At 54.7% G+C, this 13,099-nt stretch overlaps 4 protein-coding genes across 4 annotated transcripts in view; 3 read left to right on the top strand and 1 right to left on the bottom strand.

Annotated features, from left to right (window-relative positions):
• Positions 1-64: 64 nt before the first annotated feature.
• DACRYDRAFT_112766 (S-adenosyl-L-methionine-dependent methyltransferase) lies at positions 65-985 on the bottom strand (the record flags this gene model as incomplete). Its single annotated transcript, XM_040769505.1, has 2 exons — positions 65-806; positions 894-985. The coding sequence occupies 2 exons, from the start codon at positions 983-985 to the stop codon at positions 140-142; spliced, it is 759 nt and encodes a 252-aa protein (XP_040632832.1). The 3' UTR covers positions 65-139.
• A 607-nt stretch (positions 986-1,592) lies between these two features.
• Positions 1,593-5,288, top strand: DACRYDRAFT_97612 (Pkinase-domain-containing protein; the record flags this gene model as incomplete). Its single annotated transcript, XM_040777468.1, has 4 exons — positions 1,593-1,779; positions 1,831-2,059; positions 2,112-2,619; positions 2,671-5,288. 4 exons carry the CDS (start codon positions 1,593-1,595, stop codon positions 5,074-5,076), a joined length of 3,330 nt encoding a protein of 1,109 aa, XP_040632831.1. The 3' UTR covers positions 5,077-5,288.
• Positions 5,289-8,003: 2,715 nt separating this feature from the next.
• Positions 8,004-10,857, top strand: DACRYDRAFT_112764 (uncharacterized protein; the record flags this gene model as incomplete). The annotated part of the gene is made up of 2 exons (XM_040769504.1): positions 8,004-9,949; positions 10,032-10,857. 2 exons carry the CDS (start codon positions 8,004-8,006, stop codon positions 10,855-10,857), a joined length of 2,772 nt encoding a protein of 923 aa, XP_040632830.1.
• A 1,178-nt stretch (positions 10,858-12,035) lies between these two features.
• DACRYDRAFT_19300 (uncharacterized protein) overlaps positions 12,036-13,099 on the top strand; it is a 4,968-nt gene continuing 3,904 nt past the window's right edge. Inside the window, exons 1-4 of the mRNA XM_040771444.1 lie at positions 12,036-12,299; positions 12,348-12,484; positions 12,529-12,736; positions 12,783-12,938. Of these exons, the coding sequence (XP_040632829.1) occupies positions 12,255-12,299; positions 12,348-12,484; positions 12,529-12,736; positions 12,783-12,938 (546 nt within the window). The 5' untranslated portion in view covers positions 12,036-12,254. The remainder of the gene's footprint in view (positions 12,300-12,347; positions 12,485-12,528; positions 12,737-12,782; positions 12,939-13,099) is intronic.

Raw genomic sequence — 13,099 nt, 5'->3', positions numbered from 1 at the left:
CAGAACAAGGATACACATTCAGACGGCTTTACGTGAGCGACCGACTTCAACAAAGAATTCCGGGAATGTTACACGTCAATCGGTACATGTCACAATAATCTAGATATCTTTCTAGTTTGAAGGAAAGGCGCTGTACTCTTCACTGATACTGCTCTTTCTTGACTAGAACAAAGAGAATGAAATTCGGCTTTTCGGCAACTCGTTCCCATCTCTCTGCCTCAAACAGCGCTTTCGACTCTTCCGTCGGTTTAGATTCTTCAATGCGCTGGATAATCCATCCAGCATCCGTAAACGCCCTGCATATCTCGGCAAGCGATCTCCTGTAAAAGCTGATCCGAATCGTTCCCTGCTCTCCGACATCCCAGTCCTCGTGTAAGAGGGTAGGACCACTGTGGTAGGAGCCAGATTCGGGATGGTGGACCCAGTCGGCAAAAGGATGGTGAACGGAGAGGATGAACCTTCCTCTTGGTTTTAAAAGAATATGTGCGGAACCAAGCACAGGCTTCCAATCTTCGAGATAGTGCAGCGCAAGGGACGAGACAATGAGGTCGTACATCTTTGCGTCCGGTAGATGAAGCGGTCTGTTAAGGTCGTGTTCAGCCAGTGAGACACGCGGCTTCCACTCTGCCTTGATGCGCTGGGAGGCAAGATGTAGCATTTCTGAGCTTCCGTCTACACCGGTGACCGAGGCTGCGCCCTCTTCGAGCAATTTCGAACCGAGTATCATCGTACCGCAGCCTAGATCGAGCACGTCGAGTCCGGTCACGTTGCCGATGAGCTGACGCATAGCAGGGCGCTCGATGTAGCTAACCCAAGGCAATGAGTCACCACTTCAACTTTTGACAGAATGAAGAAGCAACTGCATTCCAAGAACAGATAGCAATGATACCTACGTGTTATGCAGGCTCGACTCGGTCGCATCCGTGTAGATCCTCGCGATACTGTCGTATTGTGTAGGTGCGGGTGCGGGTGCGGGTGCGGCCATGTCCAAGGTGGTCGACGAGCTGGAACATGAATCTCATGAACATGAACGGAGGAATTTCGCTCGTGCTCTCGGTGCGGAGACGTGACCCGACGCGTCCTTCATCAACGTTATTATAACACATCAAGTCTCCGGCAAACGGACCTCGTCTTCTCATGAACTATCTCCATGCTGCTGGATTTCAAGCCCTCTATTGTGCAGCATACCAACCGTATATTCTTCTGGAGAGAGAGCTTGTCACTCCTAGGCTGATCAACGCTGAGGGAGATCCCCTAACAAACCTGTCTCAGGAAACTGGTTAACTATGTGATATCCAAGAATTCGACATGGCGGGCATCGACGATCGGAGACCTGCAATCGCGCACTCCTATGCCACCTACTTATAGCCCGGCTGTGGGCCTGGATGTATGCTCACCTCCTTCGCGTTCCTCCCCCCCGTTTTCACCGCCTTCCTTTCCCCCCCTTTTATCCCCCCTTCGCCAGTTCGCACCTCGATCTCCTGACCAACCCTCTTCGCTATAATCTGCTCATCATCACCTTACTCATCAGTACAATACCAATCTTGTAACACCTCCAGCCCCTATCTCTTTTCACACAGCCTTGTTTGAATATGCCGAACTCTGTCCCGGCCCCCATGCCAACTAACGGCACCACGACCACCCAGTCGACTCGTCGTCCACATAAGACGCGCTACCAGCAGGAAGAAGAAGCGATGGGAGGGCCGATCCAGCGGCGTACGGATATCAGCTCGCACGGTAACTGGCGGTTTGGACGGATGATCGGGAAGGGAGCTTCAGGTGCGCATCGTTGTCTCACCCACGTATATGCGTTCGCTAATGACGCTATAGGTCGCGTGAAGCTTGCCCATCATATGATCACGCAGCAAGTTGCGTGCGTGAAGATCGTCCCCAAGTCTGCTATCCTCACGTCCCGCGTCTCCTTGTCTGCCATTGCAGAAGGGGTGGAGAAGGACGAGCGTCTCATGATGGCCATCGAGCGCGAAATCTGCATCATGAAGTTGATCGATCACCCTCACCTAGTGAAGCTTTTTGATGTGTTCGAGACTGATACCGACATGTTTGTCGTTTTGTGGAATGCATGAGCATATACTGATCGTGATCTTTGATAGGTACATGCTGCTTGAATACGTGCCCAATGGCGAGCTCTTCGACCATATATGCGCTCGTGGTCGTCTGCCCGTTGCCGAGGCCCTTCACTACTTCCGCCAAATTATGCGGGGCATAGACTATTGCCACCGTTTCAGTATCGCTCACCGGGATCTGAAGCCCGAAAACTTGCTTCTTGACGAGGACATGAACGTCAAAATCGCCGACTTCGGCATGGCGACCTTCCAGTGGGATGGTGCTATGCTGGAGACAAGTTGTGGCAGTCCACACTACGCCGCTCCTGAGATCATTTCCGGGAAGCCATATCACGGTTCCGCCGCTGATATCTGGTCGTGTGGCATCATCCTCCATGCCCTTCTCACTGGTCGTCTCCCTTTCGACGATCCCAACATCCGTATACTCCTGAAGAAAGTCAAGGAGGGAAAGTTTGACATGCCACGTACCATTCCGTACGAAGCGCAAGATCTGATGCGCCGCATGATTGAGACTGATCCGGAGAAGCGCATCAAAGTGAGTTCTTTCGTCCTTCCTCGTATCGCGTTGAACTAAGGAGATACATAGATGCTCGACATATTCAAGCACCCATTCTTCACTTCCGCGAATCCGCCTCTGTCATCGTTGCCGCCGGTGCCCATACCTCCTACTCGTGACGACCTCTGCCGTCCTATCTATCCAAAGTCGACTTCCGAACTTGATATCGTCAGAGGACTACGTTCTCTTTGGCGCAACCGCGACGAAGACGAGATACTGCAAGCCTTGTTCGATAGCGAAGGGAACTGGGAGAAGGTGTTTTATTGGCTGCTTTGCAAGTATCACGAGCGGCTTCGTGCACTGAGCGGAGAAGCTTCGGCCAATAGTTCAGAAGCCTCCGTCCAAAGTGACTCCACGCCCACTCCAACGAAGGGCACCCCCAATCCCGTTAGTCCCAGGAGTTCACTTGAAGTTCGTCGTCTCCAGGGTACTCCCACGCCGCCTTCTCGAGCCGTCGCACTGAACGCAACATCGAAGAAATCGACACCCGTGCCAGACGTTTCTATACCCCCCGTCCAGGCAGTTTGCCCGTCCCTCCCCGACCGAGGAACACTTCGTTCTTTCCTTCCTGTTTTCGATGAGTTTTCTGGGGACTTGCCCAAGAATGCTCCTCCATCTACTTCTCCTATGGACATTGATGTCACGGAGAAGTCCCACCAGACGTGCGAATCCGTGTCTCCGATGAAAGTCGATCCTGCGTCGTGTTCTGTCTATGCGTCCACGGTCTATGGCTCCGATGAACAATCAAGCACTACAGATGAGCCTTATATCAGCGCGATCAACGATGTCCTCGATATATGCGCTGCATCTACGCCGAAATCGGCCCAACCACGCCTGGATCTCTCGCTGCCGCACATTGAAGAACAGGCACCTCTAAGGGATGAGCTTATCGGTCTTGGATTGCACCTTGCCATGGATACGACCGTGCTATCCGACGTTAGCATGATTCATTCTCCGTCAGACAAAGAGGTTACAAAGGAGGAAGAGGCACCTGAAAATCGCCTGAGCGCGGCACTTCAGCCCCCAGCACCCTCAACTCTTCCGAGTACGGTAATGGGTCTTCGTATTCCCGACGTGCCCAAAGAGGACGTAGCCATGCAGGAATTCCTTCGTGCTTTGAAACGTAAGACGGAGGCTGCTGAGCAACCACGCACATCTGTGCCTGAGGAGGCATCAACACCATCAGCCGGAAATCGGACCGATGAGTCTACATGGATCAATGTCTCGCCTCCGCCCGCGAACGTGGATAATCGTACCAGCGCTGCAGGTTACCGTCGTCGTTCTACTGCCCCGTGTCCCCAGCCTCAGAGAACCAAGACTCTTCCACTTCCGAACGAAGGTGCATGCTCTCATGTCAAATCTCCGCGCTCGGCTCGTATCACATTCTCTCCGGACTTGACTTCTCGTGGGGAACCCGAATATCGTCCCAGTTCAAGTCATCAGCGCCGCATGACTGTGCTCTCTTACTCGACGCAACCGCGCAATCATGATCGCTCGTGCGATGGCAAGGAAAATGTGCCGTGCGAAGCAAAGCCACGCCGTAATACAGGCATTGGTTTGGGGTATGCCGGCTCTCAGGGCGACAGCGCACGGCGTGTCAGCGAGGTCCCGATGCCCGGTGCTTTCTCTGGTGACCCAATGGCTCATTGCACGGATTTCCAGAAGGCACGGTATCCTCCTCTGCCGCCTCTGCACCTGCAAAACGTGCGCACCACAATGCCTTACATGCACCCGTCTGCTCAGCACTTCCATCCCGTTCATCAGTATGGATATCAACAGCCTTCTACTTTGTTCTCTCCTCCGCCTTCGCGCTTCGGCTCCCCACCTCTGTCCGGTCAGTCTGCCCAGTATCCGTTCCCAGCTTCTCAGTCACCGCCTCTGCCCACCCCGGTATCTTCTATGGGATCGGAAAATAAGGTCAACTGGCTTGCAAATCTTTTCCGAGGCAAAGGGGAGCGGTATCACTTGACCTCGTCCATGGGCATCATCGATACGAGGGCTGAATGTCATCGCCTACTCCGGAGCATGGAGGTGTATACGATGATTGAAGAGGAGGGTGCTGGAAGCGGAAGCTGGGCTCTTAAGTGCTGGACGACTGAGTCTCTTACGTCTCCGTGGTTCAAGCCTGTCAAGTTCAGAATCCAATTCAGCGGGGCGGGCCAATCCCTCACGCCTCCTGGTTCCAACCCTTTGTTGACTCCTCTGACTCCCTCGGTTGCTGCATCTCCTGATCCTAATCAGAACTTCAGCGGTCCGACTGTAATGACTTTCGCTCTAGAGAGGGGTGCTTCTGCGACGCTTCGTGCTGTGTTTGCTCGTCTTCGTGCGGAGTGGAGTGGTGCGAACGTCATCAGAAGTCCTGATCTTGGAGCCACGACCGGCCTCGGTATCGGTGGATTTGTCGGCAATGCCGGCTATGTTCCTGTGTATGAGTAATCCGCGCCTCGAACCGCGCCTCGAACTGCTTGACCACCGGTTTGTACGTTGTGTACGAGTAGACCCTTCTTGGAGTACTTCGCCCCACCACGATCACCACCATATGCCTACTTTGCACTTCTCAGCTTTTCCTTGTATCATTATGACTGCATGCGGAGCATCGAGCCTCTGCCCACTTTTCACGCACAATATGGAAGGATAGGATACATCCAAATCATGTTTATACGCAGCGATATATTGTAGCATTCCTAGAACACTCTCAGCGTAATGAACACATTTCGAAACAGGATTCGTGACCGAAGCCAGCGGCGCTGAGCGACGTTGCTAAGTTGGCCGTTGATGCAGGGAATTGGTGCAGTAAGCTTGCTCCTCCCAACGCAGAATCAAAGATTGTGGCAGATTGTGATACTTGGCTCGGAAGGGGCAAACGGAGATGATCTCTGAATAGGATAGCCAGTCATGGAGAACCATTGGTTGAACACAGTGCAGCAACGAGAAGAAACCCGTACGGATCAGAGACTGCCAGTGAAGCACACTGGTCTGAACAGGGACCAAGCAAGTTCGGATTTGAGCTGGTGCTGATAGCGGACTCGGACTGTACCGCGGCAGGCACCCAGTCTGCTTAGTAAGACGTCTCCTTGCGCGAGTGTGGGGGATGGAGGGGAGCTTCCGCGGCCGGTGGAGATGAACTCGCGATCGGAGTGTTCTGGCTGGAGGGGAGAGGAAGGAGAGGATAGAGGTTGTCCGAGAGCAGGGGTCAAGTCCGTCAGAAGTAGGTATGCTCGTAGCGCATAAGACAAGATAGCGAGGGGTTGTGCTCCTCTAGCGAGTGCGAGACAGGACCCAAGGGAGGAAAAGTAGATCAGAACTGGAAGAACAGATCCCTGCATGAGCGTGAGCATGAGCGTTAGCTCAAAGGAACGGGTTCTTGCAGAATCAGGGACAGGCGAGCGTGAACAAGAACAGAGAAATTCTCAGAACAAGGTTCGAGGGTGGGAAGTACTCTTGTTGACTGGTTGTGGTCTGTGGAGAGCGAGAGGGGAAGAGGAGGGGAAGGGCAGCACGAGGGAGAGCATCAGCTACTGTAGAGGGATGAAACATGTGCATGCCAGTGAGGAGCAAGTGACGCTTTGTGTTGTTGATGCTGATGTTGGTTGCTGACGCTGACTCTGTACCTGTGCTGAAGGGTAGGCTATGACCTACAGCAGGGCTGGAGGTACGAGGAGGGCAAGGGGTTGGAGTTGGGATGATTTTGAACTTGCAGAGAGGGGGTGGGTTATGATGGAAGATGCAAGAGCGAGTGGAACGAGGGCGAGTGAGAGGGAATCAAACGCACCCGGAAATGCAAGAATAAGAAATACAAAATGGGAAAGAGAAGGCACGAGTGATGGATTCAGCGAGCGGGGTTATGTATGCCGGGGGGGTTGATGGTCTGTGCGCTGGAAGCGGGAAGCGTAAAGTGGGAAGCGAGAAGAAGTGAGAAGCAAGAAGCACGACGCACAACACAAGTAGGAAACGGTTCCAGCTTCTGGCCAGAAGGTGAACGTGCGTGCGATATCATATTGATATCGTCTGTGTTGTGTTCGTTTGGTTTAGGTGGTGGGTATTATGGAGGTGTTCGGGCAGTCGGAAGAGAGAGAGGAAGTGGAAGTGGAAGTGGAAGTGGAAGTGGAAGGGAGAACGTTCACAGTGGAAGAGTAGAAGAGTGGGAGTTGCTGGCATACAGTAGGTCTTTCTGTTCGTGTCCTATACTGTATAGGAAGCATGAAGTCCGTGTTTTCCAGGAGGACAGGAGCGTGGGCGTTAACTGATCTCTCTTGAAGAAGTGGAGGGGTTTGCCAGCGTTTCCTTTTCCTTTTCCATTGCGTATGCGTATGCGCTTCTGTCTGCAATTGCGTTTGTGTCGGCGGTTGCGTTCGTGTTCCTCCACTGTCCGTTACCGTCTTCGACCGGGAGAGAGTACAGCAAATGCAAGCCAAAACCCACCAAAATCAGTCAGTAAAAATAACAACTGCTAATGCTAATAAAAGGAAAGACACTTCGGCCCAGGAATCGCCGTTCCCGAACCTATCCCCCAGCTGTCTTACCCCCAGAACGCCAAGGGGAGTCCGGTCCCCACTTTCCGGGGTTTTACACGCGGGGCATGCGCACGGGTGTTCCGGCTTGTCCTCGGCCGGGAGAGCGCTTTCCCTTTACTTTTAGTTTGCTGAGATGAGGGACACGTGAGGGTTTGGGCGGGGCGGCAAGTTAAATCGTGCGAATACTAGTACTGGTGGGGTGTGGGTGTCGGGTTCCGCACCGTGGCGAATATCACTCAGGGGACTGGGGCCGGGGATGCCCCGGCTGCGCAGTGTTTAGAACCGATCGAGGAAAAGTGGTGGAGGTGACTGTTCTCTTTCCGGGGATCGTGACTGGAAGATATCGATGTAAAGTTGGAAAGAGGTGATTGGCTGAATTTCGGCCGATGTGCCGGGGGCCGGGCGGGGCGGGGGTAGTAGGGCGGATGGGCGGGAGTTGGGGGAGGGGGAGTTGGGGGGAGGGGGATGATGCTGGCAGGGAGTGATAGACGTCGACGTTGGTTGTTGCTGATTTGCTGTAGATGTTAAAGATGCGTTATGTTGTGTGTTATCATATATGTTACTATAGACTATGTTATGCTAGGATGTACAGGAGGGCGGCACAGTCAGCTTGCAAGGGGGAGAGCAGGAGTACCCTGAGAGAGAGAGATGCCGCCCCCCATACAACCCCGGCCTCTTCCCTCTCTCTCTCACTCTCCCTCTCCAACTCTACATAAACCGCCACTCTAACTCTTCACTCTTCCCATTCTAACCCTCTTCACTCGACATACACCATACACAAAGTAAACAAACTACGACTCCCCACATCACACCACTCCACACCGCCGCTCCACTCCCGCCCCACACAGCATGCCCCCATCACCTCCCTCACCCGCTCCCTCCTCCCTCCCTCCCCTTCCCTCATTCACCACTCCCACTCAACAACACGCCCCCGCCGCCTCCCTCGCCCAGCTCCTCTCCGCCTCTTATACAGAACTCGACTCTCTCCGCACTGCCCTCTCACACGAGAAACGGCGTGCTGACCGTGCAGAAAAACTCTTGGCTCAATGTACAGATTCTGACCAGTCACAAGCTGCGCGGAGGTATGCAGAGATCGAGGCTCGCGCGGAGAGAGCGGAGAGAGCGAGGGAGGAGATGGACGCTAGGCTGGGGATGATGCGAGGCGCGTGGGCCAGGTTGGAAAGGTATCATGCGATGCTCGAAGTGAGGAGTGCGGATGCTCGCGCAGAGTTTGCGAGGAATTTCAGGGATGTAGTCGATGATCCCACCGGCGCCCACTCGCACTCGCACTCCCACCCAATCCAGGCTCAGCCGGGTCATGTCGCCAGTGCGGGTGCGGGGAAATCAAAGTCTGCGTCTGTGTCGCCGAGCAAACCCATCCCCGCTTCATCCCTCCTCGCATCCTCTTCTTCCTCGAGCGAGCTCATCTCCGACCCGAGGCGTACAGCGCTCCCCTTCCCTTCTGCCCCTCCCGCACACGTATACGCCCACGCTCTCTCCCAGGGCATACCCCAAGTGCGCCGGAGAACGGACTCAGTCACTTCGACTCTTGGGCAGCCGGCTGCTAAGCGCCCTAGAGGGGAAGGCTGGGAATATGCGCAGAGCACTGCGAGTGCCCATAGTGCTAGTGCTGGGAGCGCGAGCGGGAGTGGAGGGCATACCCAGCCAGGGACGACAGTCCCCCAACTGACTCGGGGGCTGGCGAACGCCATCCCCCTCACGAGTGGGCCTGCGAGATCGTATCTCGAAACAAAGGGGAGGGACTTGGCTAAGGAGAAAGAACGGGAGTTGTTGAGAGAGAAGGAGGAGGAGGAGAAGGAGAAGGATATGCAGATGCAGATGCAGGGCGAGGTTGAGAGAGAAGTTGAGCGGCTGTCGAAGAGGACGGGGAAGCATGGGCCGGCTTTGGTCGCTCCCACTTCGACGGGTGCTGTTCCTCCCGCTGTCGCTGTTGCAGGCGCTGCTTTTGGTAACGGTGGCGGCGGCGGTGGTGGTGGTATGGGTGGAACTGCGACCGGTGCAAACGGCAACCCCCGTGCGTCAAGCCCCAGAACTCCAATCACAATCTCAGAACAAAGGACGAGCATGAGTATGAGTATGAGTCATTCAGAGTCGAGCTTGCGTTCCCCCCTTGCCCCTCTCCCTGCGGCTGCGGCTGCGGCTGGCATTGCTCGTCCGCTTGGGGAAGACGAGAATATGGACGGCCAGTTGGATCAGGCGGATGTTGGATTGGGATCACAGCCAGAGGAAGATATGGAGATGGAGATGGATGTGCACGAGGATGTGGGCGTGGGCACGAACGGGAAGGGGGAGACGGAGATGTCCGACGAACAGGAACCGATCACTGAACTGGAACTGGAACTGGAGAGCGAAGAGGATTTGGACGAGATGATCCTCGCTGCTGCTGACCCTTCCCGAGCTCGCCGTTCGCGGTCGAGATCGAGGTCGCGTTCCCGGTCGCGTTCTCGTTCGCAATCTGGGTCGGGGTCGTATCCTTATGCGGGGGCGAAACGGAAAACTAGGGGTTCGCAGTTGTCTCATTCTGGGCGTGCGACGCCTGGTCTTCCCCCCAACCTCAGCAACACCTACCCCAACAGCAACGCCCACCCCAGTGCCCTCCCAGCGGACGACCCCAAACCCCTCACCCTCAAGCCCATCGCCGGCCCCCCCGGAACACTCAACAGCCGAGGTGAACGATGTTGCTTACAATGTGGGTTGAGGGGCAAGTATAAGGATGGGAAGTGTGTGGAGAAGTGGGGTCCGGGGCCTAGGGGGCCTGGGACTGTGTGTGATAAGTGCGTCTCTTAGCTTTTTTCGCTTTGGAGCCTGTTGGGCTGGGGTTCCCTCGGTTTGGAACGTGTGGCTGACGTCCTGCAGGTGTAGGAAAAAGATCAGAAGGACTGAAAGGAGGGACGGTGTCGCTTCCCAGCCGTCTTCCCAATCTCAATCTCAGTCCCAATCTCAGCCTCAGCCTCAGTCCCAGTCGCAATCTCAGCCGCTCCCAGGCACAGGCGCCGGCGCAAGCGGAGGATCGAACCTCTCCGCCTCCTCTGTCTCCCTTTCTGCAAGCTCAACACTCGCTAGTATCAGTGTTGACTCCCAAATCCAACCCCAGTCTCAGTCTCAGTCTCAGTCTCAGACTGGCGAACACTCGCTCACGCGAGAAACGTTTAGCAACGAGCTGTCCTCCCAGCCCCTTGTGGGCACTGCCTCAGGCAAACCAAACACGAACACAACTACGAACGCAGGTACGAACACGAACGGGCACGTTGGTCCCATCCGCAGAACACAGGATCTTCCACGATCCCAGTCCCAGTCCCAGTCCCAATCGCAAACGCAAACGCAAACGTTCCCCTCCCTCCCTCCGGCGCCTACGACCCGCACTCCAGTATCGGACGTCCGTTCCGCTCCAGGACCAGGGAGGTACACCCCCGCCCCCGCCCCTGCCTCTGGGCCGGCTTACGCCTCCTCCACTTCCTCGGGCTCGTCAGTCCGAGAAAGTCGGGAAGGGTGGGAAGAAAGGGAAATGCGGGCTTTTGGCCAGGGGTGGGCTAACCCTAACCCCCATCCTCGGCCTGCTCTATCAGTTCCGATTCCGCTTGCTGTACCGTCTTCTCTTCCTGTTCCTGCTGGTGTAGGAGTGGGAGTTGGGTATGCAGCGGGAGAGGTGAAGCAGGAACAACATGTTGTTACACTTCTTTAGCGAGGAGATTGGATGGGATTTGAGGAGTTTCAGGATGCATAAGGCGTAAGGCATAAGGTATAGGGCATGGGGCATGGGCATGGCATAGGGTTGTACAGTAGGGTTATGCATAGGAATCTTTATTTCGATACGACTGTTGGGCCGAGCGAGGGGAGAGGACGCGGAAGAGACAGGGACTCGCCGGTTTGGAAATGGGAACTGAGGAAGAGGAGCGAGGACTATGTTCCTGTTCCTCATCTTGAGCTTGAGCTTGGATACTGAACTGTGGTCATTATTGGCAATCGGGACCTTTAGTCGGAAAGGATGCCATTTTAGTAGTCCTAGGGCTATGGAGAGAATCGGCCTGAGATACTGTACGTTAAGCGCTAGCGCGCTGCAAGGTGAACTTTTGCCCGGGGACACGAGTTGGCCTTTTCTCTTTGCTTTTTGTGTCACATTTTGTACACGTGTCGCAGATGATACGTACGGACCGGGAACCCCAGGACAGTTGGTGTACTGTACCTGTTCTGCCAAAGACGCGAGCGGTACAGCACGTACGTGTTGGCTTTGGTCTTGCTCGCCCCGGGCATGGGTAATTGCACTTGTGCAAGAACCCCAAATAGTGCGTGGAAGTTGGTACGAACTAGGCTGGATCCTATTTCCCAAGATGGCGCCAGTGTTGAAGCACCCTACGTATGTTGACTTGGTCTTGCTCGTCTCGGACATGGGACACACGGAGTTGATCTTGTGCAGTGCTCAGTAAAAGTACGAGTCGGTGGGAAGGGAATGGACCTGCTTGTTAGGGAATTGATAAGAGGGGAACGGTGGGTTATGCACTGCTAGAGGATGGCCGGGGTGAGAAGGAAGCCTTGAGGGAACTGGTGAGGGTTAACGGTCCTTGCCATTTTAGAACAAGTCCTCGGGAGATGCGAAGCCGTTGTGTGCTCGGTAGAGTTGCTTGATTGGTAGGAAATGAAACCCGGCGCATCGTGCACGACATATGGAAGGCTGGAACTACGGGTACTGATAGGCGCTGGGATAGCTTCTCACCTAGGCATATCTTTATTTACCCGAGGAAATACTCAATGTACTCGAGAATAATAGACACTCTCCGACCGCGGATATTTAGCCTTAAATCCCGAGGTGGAACAGGATAACCCGGAGAAGATGAGGTCAACGGAACACTGCCCTGCAGCACTGCATTCCTCAACATTCTCCTGGGAGACAGGGAGCATCAGGGACTCTCTCTGACATCAAGCATGAGTCTTATCACTGCACGTATGCACTCCTGATGTTGTATATAACACTGGCAAGTTAGACATCGACTAGACACCCACGACGACGACGACAACTGCGCCGCACAAACTTGTCCCTCTACAACTGCCCTACACTCTTAAATCACATATTCATACCTAAAGATGGCCCCTGCTACCGCAGAGGCGATAGCCGCCCGTGCTAAGGAGGTCCGCCTCTTCCTCTGATTTGCCTTGCGAGACTAAGCAGAGGAACAGCACCAAGATATCCTGGATGAGCTCGCTACGCTCGAATATGCCCCTGCTGCGTTGAGGGATAACGAAGCGGCTATCAAGAGCTTGACTGAGAGGATCGACGCCAGCAGCCAGCAGATCATCGTTTTGCATAAGAAGACGTGCGCTTCTAGTTCGACCGCGAATAGAGCTGACCGCTCCGTAGGAACCGAGAACACAAGGATTTTGCTAAACTGCAGAATAGCGCTGGACGTAGGCTGTGGGTCAAGATCAAGCATGGAGGGAAGAAGGACGCGGTAGAGAAGAAGCTCGAGAAGGAGGAACGCGAGTTCCTCGAAGCGCTCGAGCAGGAGCAAGCGGCCGAGGAGGTCAGAGCGGCAATGCAAACGGAGAAGGACAGCTTAGCAAGCAAGGTGTGTTCCCCTTCCGTGCGCGGGAGACGTATCTAATAAGCAACAGAATCCGGAACTGCAGCAGAAGGCGGGAAGGCACAAACAGCTCAAGACGAAGCTAGAATTGCTGTACCGCAGTTTGTTCGAGGGGTTCACTCCCGATTATCCGTATGAGGACGAAGCCGAGGAGAGGGTCCGGCAAGCAGAGGACGCGAACACGAACGTATGTCGGTTTCCGGAACCTCATCGAGCCTCAATTGACGCGATATCAGTTCCAGACCATTGTAAACCGTGAATCCCAGGTTATGACACTCCTCACCAGTGCTAAGACATGTCTAAACAACACCACCGATCTCCTACACACTGCCCAGGGTTGGAACTACA

This window comes from Dacryopinax primogenitus (assembly GCF_000292625.1).
Source record: "Dacryopinax primogenitus strain DJM-731 SS1 chromosome Unknown DACRYscaffold_1, whole genome shotgun sequence".
NCBI lineage: Eukaryota > Fungi > Basidiomycota > Dacrymycetes > Dacrymycetales > Dacrymycetaceae > Dacryopinax > Dacryopinax primogenitus.
Note: the sequence above shows the minus strand (reverse complement) of the source record. Positions and strands in the feature narration are given on the sequence as shown.